We start from the raw sequence: 13,157 nt of genomic DNA on the forward strand, positions 1-13,157 counted from the left end.
TGCTCGGGGGTGGTGGCGGGGCCTGTGTCCCACTTGGGGGAAGCTGAGTGTTGCTTTGTTGGTGCCAGGTCTGCGGTGCCATTTCTTTGTAAATGGCCAGTGTGCATCACGGCAGCTCCTGCATTGAGCATCTGCCCCCTGGTGGTCAGTGTGCGTCATAGTGACCGGTTGGACGGCTGAAGGACACTTAGCATATTAGCCTTTTACATAGATAGATGTGTTTTAAAATGGATTTTAGAGATAAGGAAGGGAGAGAGTAAAACATGGATGTGAGAGAGAAGCCTCGTCAGCTCGCAGGGCCCGTGCTCTGAAGTCCCTTCCCCTTTCTCTTCAGCCTCAGGCACTCGGCGCAGTATGTTTGTTATCTCCTGGGATGTTGCCATTTTGAAAACATGATAAGATTTACAACTTCAAGGGACAGAGAAAGCACGCACGTTTTCTCCTAGGAGTGTTGGGGTTCATTTCTCTACTGTCAGAAGTCCAGTAAGTGCTACTCAACATTTTCCTTCGTACTGGGGGCTGAATGGCACGGGCGCTCCATGCGTTTCACCGCACGGCCCTTTGCTCTCCTTACTTTCCCAGGGATCCCTCTCCTCGGTCCTGGTCCTGGTCCTGGTCCTGCTCTGCCTCGGCGCCTGGACCTCCGTGAGCAGCACGTGTGCTCCCGGCTTTGTAAGCCGCCCGCTCTGCCACCTTCCCTGCCGGTCCTGGAGCTGACAGAGGGAGACCACCTCATGTCTGTCTCTATTCTCAGCTCTTCGTTCCACTTTCTCACTTGAGTTTCAGCCACAGTGGCAGCCACTGCATGCAGCTCTTCAAGTTCGAGCAGCCAGTGTTCCGGGGTGTCCTTGTACTCATGCAGAGCCCACAGCCTCTAACCTAGGGGCCCCGCCCCACAGCGGCCATGGCCAGCCGCTGTTCCCAGGCGCTCCTTTCCCAGGCTCACGTCTTCCACCTCCTGGTCGGATCGCCAATTGTTGGTTCATAAAATGGCCCCTGTACCCGGAGGGCAATGGGACTGAGCAGGCCACGCACATGGCAGGTGGCAGGAACCTCCCAGGCTGGTCTTGGCCACAGGACCGTGGGTCTCAGCTCCTGCCACTGGGACCTCCGAGCTGGTAGCGGGCCTGCCCGGCTTCAGCCCGTTGCCATCCAGCTGGTCTCAACAACACGGGCTGTCTCCAGGCTGGTCCCGGAAGCAGCGCGCTGGGGCCCGTGGGCAGAGCGTGCCCGCCCTCGAGGGTTGGCCAGGGCCACCCCCCTGGATGACACTTCTTCGCCGCAGAAGTGCCTCGCCCAGGCTTCAGGGAGCACTTCCGTGATGGCTGATGGCGCTGCGGACACTCCCATGTGCTCAGCCACTTGCATATCTTCTTTGGTGAAGTGTCCATCCAAGTCTGTTCATCATTTCAGCCTTGATTTTTTAAGGACTCCCTTTTTAATTTTCAAAAATGTTATTTCTCCCATCCCCCACGGCTGGCAACGACCAAATCTATTCTCTGCACCTATGAGATTTTGTGTTGTTGCTTAAGATTCCGCTTATAAGAGAGCTCATATAGCATTTATCTGAGGAGTTCTCCATTATGCATACACGTTGTGTTTTGGATACCGGTGCTGTAAATATTTCCCCAAGTCTGTCTTGTCTACTATTTTCTCAGTGGTATGTTTGATAAGCAGAGGTTTTAAATGTGGGGAAGTTCAGTTTACCAGATGTTCTGGTTATTTCTGTTGGCGTCCTGCCCGGAGGCCTCTGCTCTTCCACGATCACTGCACCAGCTCATTGCCTCTGAGCTCCAAGCCCCTTCAAGACCTTGCCTGTGGTGACGTCCTCCGTCCTCCTTCCTGGTGAGGGCAGTGCCAGGCTCTTCCAGCTCAGGGGGAAGGGGCTCTGTGGTGGGGTGAGGGCATCAGATGCCCAGCCACCTGCCCTGACTGCTGTTCCCATGCCAGCTTGCAGCCCCACCCTGGCCTAGTGATTACCTTCCATGTACCTTCCTTTTTAAAAAATATATATATTGATTTCAGAGAGGAAGGTAGAGAAAGAATGATGAGAGAGAATCATGGATCGGCTGCCTCCTGCACAGCCCCCACTGGAGATTGAGCCTGCAACCTGGGCATGTGCCCTGACCGGGAATCAAACCTCGACCTCCTGGTTCATAGGTCGACACTCAACCACTGAGCTGCACTGGCTGGGCACCATGTACCTTCTCGATACAGGTTTTGAGCTGTAGACCTGTGCCTACATCCTGATGCCCTGAGCTCGCCCACCGTGTGCCTGACCACCAGGCCTGCGGAGCCTGCACCCTGCTGGCTGCAGACCAGCCTGGCCCGCGGGAACCAGCAGACTTCCCTGGTGTCTAGTGGACATCAGCACACCCTCTCCATCGAGGCCTAGGCCCCCCAAGCCAGTCCTCTCAGTCAGGCCCTGGGGCTTCCTTACAGCTCACTAGCTCCCTCCCTCACTGTACCAAACGCCCTGCTCAGGCCCCACCTCAAACTGGACACAGACCATTCCGTCCACAGAGATGCCCGCTGAGAAGGTCTGTGACCAGCCAGCGATGAGACATATATGTACATAGTTCACCGTCTTAACCATTTTTAGTGCAAAGCTCAGTAGTGTTAAGCGTATTCACATTGTTGTGCAACAGGCCTCTAGAGCTTTTGCACCCTCCCAATGGAAACTCTGTCCCCATTAAACACTAACTCCCCACCCCTGGCCCCCAGCCCCTGGCACCCACATCCTCATTTCTGTCTCTATGAAGTTTCCCATGTCCACATGTTGCAGCATGTGTCAGAATGTCCTTCTTTTCTAAGTCTGAATCATATTGTCATTCGTATGTATAGACCACACTTCTTTATCCATCACCGATGGGCACGGGGGCTGCTGCCACCTGGGACTGTGGTGAAGAGTGCTGCTTGAGCCTGGGTGTGCAAGGACGAGCCACACATGCCGATGACTGTGGCCGGGCTTGGCAATGGCGGCTGCTTACTGGTGTGTGCTTTGTGCTAAGACAAGGGAAGAGAAGGTCAGGAGGACCATGTGGGAAGGCTTGGGTGGAACCCAAAGCTGCACCCAGCCCTTGGAGCTTAGAAGACAGACTACCTGAGCCACACCTGTGCTGCACTGCCTTGCACACACTCTCACTCATACACACATGCACATGCACACACTCTCATTCATACATACACACATATGCTTGCACACACTCTCTCATACACACATGCACATACTCACACACTCACACACTTGCACATGCTCACACACTCTTGCTCATACACACATGCACATGCACACACTCTCACTCATACACACATGCTTGCACACACTCTCATTCATACATGCATGCACATGCTCACACATGCTCTCCCTCACACCCTTTCGCTCTTAGCTGACCTTCATCTACTTTACAAGGGCTCAGACCCGTGCTGGCCGCCCCGATGCTCTGTGCGTGCCCCTCGGGGCCTCGGGGGACACCACACCAATCCTGCTGCTCCTGGACGTCCGTGGGCACTTCCGTCCCTGGGCTGCTCCTCCTCTGGCACCGGGAGGACGTTCCTGCCGCCCAGAGAGCAGCTGCTCAGGACGGGAAGCCTCACTCTAATGCCAACCGGAGGAAACTAATTCTGCTGACAAAATGTAGGGTCAGAAAGCATGTGGCTGGGCACGTTGACGCGGTAGGTGGTCAGCATTCATGGTAGAGAGCCCAGGCCCAGAGCGGGCGGGGCTGAGGCAGGGAGCGGGTCTGCGTTCTCCTGCGTCAGTCCCTTCCCAGGCTCACAGTCCCAGCTCATTCCACCCACCTCAGCCAGAGCTGTGCGGCTGGGTCAGATTCGCAGCTGGGAGCTGTGCCAGGCACTTTATTTGTTTCTTTTAAAATTAACTTTCTTTTTAAAGGTAAGTATAGTTGGCATACAATATTACATCAGCTTCAGGTGGATCGTATGGTGATTTGGCATGTTGATGCCTCATAATTGATCACCCCCTAATTCTAGTAATCACCTGTCACTGTGCAAACTCATCACAATATGATGGACTACACAGCAGTTCTCAACCTTCTGGCCCTTTAAATACAGCTCCTCATGTTGTGACCCAACCATAAAATTATTTTCGTTGCTACTTCATAACTGTAATGTTGCTACTGTTATGAATCGTAATGTAAATATCTGATATGCAGGATGGTCTTAGGCGACACCTGTGAAAGGGTCGTTTGACTGCCAATGGGGTCGCGACCCACAGGTTGAGAACCGCTGGACTACAGTCCCCTCCTGCTCCCCCATCCTCCCGCCCTCCCTTCTGGTAACCATCCCTTTGGTCTGTTTCTATGAGCCTGTTTTTGTTTTGTTGTTAGATTCCACACCTAAGTGGAATCATGTGGCATTTGTCTTTCTCTGACTTATTTCAGTGAGCATAATACCCTCTAGGTCCATCCATGCTCCTGCAGGTGGCAAGGTTTCGTTCCTTTTTATTGCTGATAATACTCCTTGAATGTATGTAGCACGTATATTCATTCATCTATTAATGGACACCAGGTTGCTTCCAATCTTGGCTGTTTTTAATAATCCTGCAGTGAACATAGGGGTGTACATATCTTTTTTTTCCAAATATATTTTTATTGATTTCAGAGAGGAAGGGAGAGGGAGAGAGTAATATAAACATCAATGATGAGAGAGAATCATTGATCAGCTGCCTCCTGCACACCCCCTTCTGGGGATGGAACCTGCAACCTGGGCATGTACCTTGACTGGGAATCAAACCATGACCTCCTGGTTCATAGGTTGATGCCCAATCACTGAGCCACATGGGCCAGGCCATATCGTTTTAAAATTAGTGTTTTGAGTTCCTTTGGTTATATACCCAGGAGTGGAATTGCTGGGCCATTAGGTAGTTCTATTTTTCATTTGTGAGGAACCTCCACACTGTTCTCCACAGTGACGGCACCAGTCTGCACTCCCACCAACAGTGCACGAGGGTTCCTTTTCTCCACATCCTCGCCAGCGCATGCGGTTTATTGACTTTTTTATAGTAGCCATTCTGACTGGTGTAAGGTGGTATCTCATCGTGTTTTGTTTATTTGTGTTTTTTTAAAATTTATCTTTATTGTTGAAAGTTCATTGCGGTTTTAATTAGCATCTCTGATGATTAGTAATGTTGAGCATCTTTTCATATGTCTCTTGACCATCTGTTTGTACTTTTTGGAGAAATGTCTATTTATGTCCTCTGCCCATTTTTGGGTCAGATTGTTTATTTTTTGGCTGTTGAGCTGTATGATTTCCTTATATATTTTGGATATTAACTCCTTATTGGATGTATCATTAATGAATATCTTCTCTCATTCAACAGGTTTTTTTTGTTTTGTTGATGGTTTCCTTCACTGTGCAGAAGCTTTTTAATTTGATAAAGTCTCATTTTGTTTATTTTTACTTTTGTTTCCCTTACTTGAGAGGACATATCCAAAAAGATATTACTCAGGCTAATATAAAATAGTTTACTACCTATGTTTTCTTCTAGGGGTTTTAGGGTTTCAGGTCTTAAATGTAAGTCTTTAATTCATTCTGAGTTTATTCTTGTATGTGATGTAAGCGTGTGGTCCAGTGTAATTTTTTTGCACGTATCTGTCCGTTTTCCCAGCACCACTGTCGAATGGACTATCTTTTCCCCACTTATGTTCTTGCCTCCTTTCTCATAGATTAAGTGACCACATGAGGGTGGGTTTGTTTCTGGGATTTCTATTCTGTTCCATTGAACTATGTGTCTGCTTTTGTGCCAGTACCTTGCTGTTTTGATTATTATAGTTTTGCAGTAGTTTTGCAGGGAGCATACTCTCACTTTGTTATTTCTCAAAATTGTTTTGTCTATTTGTGATCTTTTGTAATCCCATATAAATTTTACTATTATTTGTCTTGATTCTGAGAAGAATATCATTGGTATTTTGATAGGGATTGCATTGAATTGGTAAGTTTATTTGGGTAATATGGTCATTTAACAATATTAGCTCCTCCAGTCCACGAGGCAATTACTTTATATGCTATGTCACATATGACAAGTGTGACTGTGAGTGGCTTAAGCAAGAAGATGTTTCTTTCTTACACATCGAGGGTGCCTGAGCCGAGCAGGAAGGGTAGTGGTGGCATCACGCGGTCAGAAGCCCAGGCTCCTCCTATCTTCCTGCTCTGCCATCCTCAACACGCTCCCCCTCGTGCTCTGAGACAGCTCCGTGAGCTCCAGCCCAGCCAGCGGGGAAAGGGAGAGACAAAGGAGTGCACCCCCGCTCTCAGGCACCTCTCAGAAGTTCCTGGACACGCACGCTCACACCCATGGCCAGAGCTCATCCACGTGGCCAGGTCTAGACGCGAGGGAAGTGGGGAGGTGGGCTTTCTATTCCAGGCACCATGTTCCCAAGTAAAGTCCAGGGTTTCTATGACGGAGGAAGAAGGGAATGGACAGTGGAGGGCACTTAGCCATCTGTTACACATCCCTAATTCTAATAAGTTATAATGAGTCCTAAAGTTTGCTCTGGCCAGTGTGGCTCCAATGGTTGAGCATCAACCTCGGCATTAAAGGGTCTCAGGTTCGATTCCTGGTGAGGGCACATGCCCGGTTGTGAGCGCCATTTCTGGTAGGGTCACGCAGGAGGCAGCTGATTTATGTTTCTCTCTCCCCATCTCCCTTTCTCTCTTTCTAAAAATAAATAAATAGTAAAAATAATTTCTGAAGTTTAAATCTTATTTACATATTTTTGTTAAGTAGCCTGCTCACAGTATGAAATTCAAAATGGCATGTGGTGAAACCTGCCCCTCCCTCTCCTGCCCCCAGAGGGCAGCAGAGGTCATCTGAGCCAGCAGTTCTCAAAGTGGGTCCTTGGACTGGCCCAGCATCCTAGGGGATTTTTAAAATGCAGATTCCTAGGCCATGGTCCTGTCTGTGGGTGGGACCAGGCATCCATATTTCAGCTCGCCCAGGGGTTTCTGAGCCAGCTACAGTCTGAGGGCCAATCCGTGGGAAGCACTGCTGATGCTCACGGGCCTGCTGTTGTGTCACTCAGGACCACAGACAGCTCCTCAGAGCTGAGAAGGTGGGGGTAGGGGGGGCAGAGGGGAGCGGGGAAGGGAGACGGGTGCAGTCACCCGCCTCTCACCCACCGAGTGTGCTCTGACCTTGACCTGGGCGCCCATCCCATAGCCAGTGCTGACACTCTGATCATTCTTTCATTTTTAACCTAATTTTTGAACAGTCTTATTTAAGTGACTCAAACATTTTAAGAAGGCCTCTCCTGCATGCCTGCCCCCACCAGCTCGGGGGCCCCACACCCAGGACATCACTGCCTTTGGGGTTTGTGTTTCCTTCCGGAACCTCTTGCTGGCATGCGCCAGGGGACACAGACACGCTGTCTCCACACGTGGACTGGCAGGCTGTGTTCTCACAAGGCTGCACTTTGCACCTTGGTGATGGGGCCCACCTGGCCAGCCTGGGCCGCAGAGGTTCTCTGGGTGACAGCTCACTCACAGCACAAGGAGGACCAGTGAGGCTTTGGACACCCCCTCCCTGGGTTTCTTTGGTCAGCTGTCAGCTCGGGTTGCCAGCTAGGTGAGGGGTATCCCTTCTCCCATGCTCCCATCTCCCAAATCCTGAGCCCAGGCTGGGCTCCGGGGGCCTGGCCTGCACTCCGCTATGGCACCAGTCTGTAAGTCTGTCCCACCGGGGACTGTGAGCTCGAGGGGCTCAGCCTGGGTCGGGTGGGGTGTGTCCTCACGAATGTTTGTTGAATGAATGGAGGAGTCAGCCTGTCCCTGCAGCCACCACAGTAACTCTGGCCCTCAGGCGCTTACTGCACTTTCTGGAGCCCCAGGGTCCTCTCCTGGAGCAGGATGGGGACCTCACAGTGCTGGGGCCACATTGAGAGACAGCACGGGACTGGGGACGGAAACAACATCCTCTCCTCCTTTCTCCCGAGAGGAACAGCAGCCTTGAGCACAGGTTAGCAAAGGAACCCAATTAACAGCTGATGACGCTCCCACGCTGTGCCAGGCGCCAGCCAGCAGGGGGCGCAGCACACCCGGGGCTGGAGAAAGGCCTGCCCTCAGGGGACCGCGTTGGAGGAGGCCCAGGACTTGGCCAGAGGAGTGTGGAGAATTTAGTTAACAATTATGTTGGGCACAGACAGCCAAGGGAAAAACGGACTTCCTCAAAATTAAACACTTTTGTGCATCACTGGACTCTACCAAGGCAGGCACCCACAGAATGGGAGAAAATATTTGCAAAGCACAGATCTGATCAGGGTCTAATGTCTAGAATATATAGAGAACCCCCGAGACTCAGCAGCAAATGTTCAAACAGCTGGATTTTAAAATGGGCAAAGGACTTGAATAGATATTTCTCTCAAGATACGCCAACGGCCAATAACCATGTGGAAAGACTGCAAATCAAAATCACCTCCCACCCATTAGGACGGTCAGGATCTCTGACGCGGAGAGTAAGTGCTGGCAGGCGCATGGAGAGCGGGCCTGCCGCCGAGGGCGGGTCTCAAAGGCTGCAGGGCGGGAGGACAGTCTGCTGGGCTCCGATGGCTAACAGTGACCTGTGGCCCAACCCCACATGCACCCAAAAATATGCACATGAAGTTCATCGCAGCCTGAAGTGGAAGCAGCTCGAATGTCCATCATTGGCTGGTCCTCGGCCATCAGAGGAGTGGAGCTCGCGCCCAGGCTCCTGCCCAGAGGAATGAGGAAGCACTGTGAGTGAGGAAGCCAGGCACGGCACCTGGGGTACGATCCTGTTTATACAAAACAAGTAGCCCAATGCACGACGTGCAAGTATGGGCCTTTCTTCCCCTGGCTGCCAGCACCACCTGCGCTCTGGCCGGAACCGCCTTTCTGCCTTCCCACGCTGCCCAGATGCCTGGAGTGCTAGGGCTGTTCAGAATGCCTGTGTCCCACCCCCAGCCGCTGGGGGCCTGCTATGCAAATTAACCCGCCATCTTTGTTGGGTTAATTTGCATACTCACTCCTGATTGGCTGCTGGGCGTTGCAAAGGTATGGCAAATTTGCATCTTTCTCTTTTATTAATGTAGACTAGAGACCCAGTGCACAAAAATTTGTGCACTATACTCACTCATTGGCTGCTGGGCGTTGCAAAGGTATGGCAAATTTGCATCTTTCTCTTTTATTAATGTAGACTAGAGACCCAGTGCACAAAAAATTGTGCACTCAGGGCGGGGAGGGGGGTCCCCCAGCCCAGCCTGTGCCTTCTCGCAGTCTGGGACCCCTCGGGAGATAACGACCTGCTGGCTTAGGCCTGCTCCCGGGTGGCAGAGGGCAGGCCCAATCCCTAGGTGCAGCCCCTGGTCAGGCTCAGAGCAGGGCCGATTGGGGAGTTGGGGCGCCGCCCCCTGTCATGCACAGAGCAGGGCGGATCGGGAGGTTGCGATGCCACCCTCAGTCACGCTCAGGGTAGAGCTGATTGGGGTGTTGGGGCACCGCCCCCTGTCACACTCAAGGCAGGGTCGATGGGGAGGTTGCAGCGCCACCCCCTGTCACGCACAGAGCAGGGCCGATCAGGGGGTTGGAGCGCCTTCCCCTGTCACAAACAGCAGGGCGGATAGGGAGGTTGTGGCCCCGCCCCCTGTCACACACAGAGCTGCAGGGCGATCAGGGGGTTTGGGCGCTGCCCCCTGTCACGCTGATCCCGGTGCCGGGAGCCTCGCTGCTCCGCTGATCCCGGTGCCGGGAGGCATATTACCCTTTTACTATATAGGATAGAGGCCTGGGGGCCGGCTGGTTTGCCCTGAAGGGTGTCCTGGATCAGGGTGGGAGTCCCCACTGGGGTGCCTGGCCAGCCTGGATGAGGGGATGATGGCTGTTTGCAGCTGGTCACACACCCTTCAGGGTGGGGGTCCCCACTGGGGTGCCTGGCCAGCCTGGATGAGGGGATGATGGCTGTTTGCAGCTGCTCACACACCCTTCAGGGTGGGGGTCCCCACTGGGGTGCCTGGCCAGCCTGGATGAGGGGATGATGGCTGTTTGCAGCTGCTCACACACCCTTCAGGGTGGGGGTCCCCACTGGGGTGCCTGGCCAGCCTGGATGAGGGGATGATGGCTGTTTGCAGCTGCTCACACACCCTTCAGGGTGGGGGTCCCCACTGGGGTGCCTGGCCAGCCTGGATGAGGGGATGATGGCTGTTTGCAGCTGCTCACACACCCTTCAGGGTGGGGGTCCCCACTGGGGTGCCTGGCCAGCCTGGATGAGGGGATGATGGCTGTTTGCAGCTGCTCACACACCCTTCAGGGTGGGGGTCCCCACTGGGGTGCCTGGCCAGCCTGGATGAGGGGATGATGGCTGTTTGCAGCTGCTCACACACCCTTCAGGGTGGGGGTCCCCACTGGGGTGCCTGGCCAGCCTGGATGAGGGGATGATGGCTGTTTGCAGCTGCTCACACACCCTTCAGGGTGGGGGTCCCCACTGGGGTGCCTGGCCAGCCTGGATGAGGGGATGATGGCTGTTTGCAGCTGCTCACACACCCTTCAGGGTGGGGGTCCCCACTGGGGTGCCTGGCCAGCCTGGATGAGGGGATGATGGCTGTTTGCAGCTGCTCACACACCCTTCAGGGTGGGGGTCCCCACTGGGGTGCCTGGCCGCCATCTTGGCTGACAGTTAATTTGCATAAGGATATGCTGATTAGCCAATGGGAAGGGTAGCGGTTGTATGCTAATTACCATCTTTCTCTTTTATTAATGTAGATGTCTTGAGTGGCACGTCCAGAGACAGAGGTGGACAAGTGGCTGTCAGGGGCGGGGAGGGTGGGAAGTGGGGTGTGACTGCTTGATAAGGGCTTTCCACCAACTTTCCCAAACTTTATTTTAAAACATTTTTTTTCCAGTCCTCACCTGAGGATGCGTTTGTTTTAGAGAGAGGAAGGGAGAGAGAGAGAAACATCCATCGGTTGCCTCCCATACACACCCTGCCCGGAATTGAACCAGCAACCTTGTGGTGTATGGGACGGTGCTCTGACCAAGTGAGCCACCGGCCAGGGCCCTAACTTTATTAAATAAAGAAGCGATGATGGAAATCTCTAGGAGATAGTCAATTTGGGGGGCTGCGCCCTTGAAAACACGGCCTTTGATTTCCAGACACACGCGGGAGCGCACTGAGCAGGTGAGAGGCGGGGCCCTGACCTGCCCCTCCTTCCCCTCTGCATCCTGTGGGCACTGTGGCTTCCTCCCCTTTTGTCTGCAGCTCCCTGAGTACAGCAATTGCAGGACTGGAGCCGCTACATTGAGTTGTGGCTCCTGTGTCACAGCCAAGACCCTGCGGGGTCCACAGCGGGCCAGCCGTCCAGCGCCCATCTCCTTAGCGCCCGCACCGGGACTGGCTCCTCGCCCCCCCCCCCCCCCCCCCCCCCCCCCCCCAGCTGTGCTGACGATGAGGGAGCAAGAGGGACATCAGCCTCAAGCCCAGGACCGTGCACATCCCAGCCCTTCAGGACCCTGCATTTGCAGCTGCATTGCCAGCATGTCTGTGTTGTCAGGTGCGCCTCCTGTTTCCAGCATTTTCTCCACATTCTGGTCTAACGGCTGAGCACCCGGCCTGGAGAGGACGCTGGGCTCTGAGATTCTTCCCGAGGAGCGAGGCCCGTCACTGCCGTGGGTGTTTCTTAAATCACCTCTGTCTTCCATCCACTTGTCTGGTCGTCAAGTTGAACCATAACGTTTCTAAATTCTGCTTCATCTTTGACGTCGGGCAGCAGGACCTGCAGCGGCCTGGCTCATCGGCCCCTCGGAGTGAGGGATGCTGGAGGGGGTGGTTCCGCGAGCCCGGAAGGTGCTCACAGCCGCGAGAGTGTGCTTGAACACAGGAGTCACACAGGCTTTGTCGGTCAGTGTGAACATGCCCACATGTTCATGAAATGCTGGTCCTGCGCGCCACCCCCCCATTGTTAAACAGCCCCGCCCATTTCCAGACATTTCCGCTTTCGGTTGAATGCATGTTCTTGTTAGCATCTTCCTGTGTTTCGGGGGGCGGGGGCGGCATGGTGAAAAGTTGCAATGTTGCAAACAAGTGTCTGGTGTCTGGTCTGGGGGCGGGCAGCGGGGCGCAGTGGGGTACTGGGTGTGCAGGTGGAGGTGGGGTGCTCACTGACCTCTGACCCTGCTGTGTGGTCCTGTTACTGGACAGGGTCCTTCCCTTGGTGGGTCTGCCTGGGGCCAGCCGGTAGTGTGTGGGTTCTTGAATTTGTGCAGGAAATAATTCACAACAGGAGCCCAGGTGAACGTTTATTAAAGCTGGGACAGTAAAACAAGAAAGGGCTTAGCATAGAAGCAGCAACAGGAGAGCCAGGCTGGGCTGCCTTAGGTCTCTGGGAAGGCAGAGGAAAGGGGGCCTTGGGAAGGGGTTCAGGGGTGAGCCTGGGACGAGCTGCCAATGGTTGCAAGCCTCGTGGGGTCCCTTAGGATTTAGGAGGTGCCTGCCTGTGGGGGAGGGGGGGAGGGAATTTCGGGGGCTGCTCCTAGAGGAGACAAATGCACGGGGTCCTTAGTCTCACAGGGGAACCTTAGGGGAGGTGTCAGGGGAGGGTTCCAGCAGAATATTCGACAGCCTTCCAGGTGGGCTCCTCCAGGGCCGTGGTCTCCCCTGATGGGTCAGTGCCAGGGCCGGGGTTGTCAGTCATCGCAGCTGGTCCTGGTGTCGCCCACCTGGTTTTGCTGCTTTTCTGGGCCTGGAGCTGAAGTACAACTGAAGCCTAGATGTTACCTGTGGGGAGGGGACCTGTGTATCTGTGTAAATTGCTTCAGTGTGTTCAGCTCTCTGCCTCAGGTTCCCTGTTCACTGGCCTGTCAGCCCAGGGCCCTGACACTGGCACAGGAGGCGCAGGACTAGTCTGAGTATCTTGAAGGCTTTGTGCTCCCAGCAATCAGCCCTCAGGCCCTGGGTGGGGCTCACTCAAAACACCTCTAAAGTTGCAAGTGCCTCCCTCCCCCCACCATGGTCTTGAGACTAAGGCTTGGCTTGGTGGGGTCCCTGAAAGGAGTTGGGCTCTGGCCCTGCCCACTCAGCTCCCACCAGTGGGGCCCTGCGGGAGGCGGGGGACGGGGTGGGCTCCCCTGGCTGAGACCTGCCTGTGGGGCAGGGGAGCGATGATGATGGTGATTCCAGGGAACCAGCA

General features: G+C 54.0%; 1 protein-coding gene across 1 annotated transcript in view; it reads left to right on the forward strand.

The window, feature by feature from the left end:
• Positions 1 to 263: 263 nt before the first annotated feature.
• Positions 264 to 13,157, forward strand: part of WNK2 (WNK lysine deficient protein kinase 2) — a 166,775-nt gene continuing 153,881 nt past the window's right edge. The window contains exons 1-3 of the mRNA XM_014529505.1: positions 264 to 269; positions 583 to 672; positions 755 to 850. Of these exons, the coding sequence (XP_014384991.1) occupies positions 264 to 269; positions 583 to 672; positions 755 to 850 (192 nt within the window). The remainder of the gene's footprint in view (positions 270 to 582; positions 673 to 754; positions 851 to 13,157) is intronic.

This window comes from Myotis brandtii, unplaced genomic scaffold (genome assembly GCF_000412655.1).
Source record: "Myotis brandtii unplaced genomic scaffold, ASM41265v1 scaffold684, whole genome shotgun sequence".
Taxonomy (NCBI): Eukaryota; Metazoa; Chordata; class Mammalia; order Chiroptera; family Vespertilionidae; genus Myotis; species Myotis brandtii.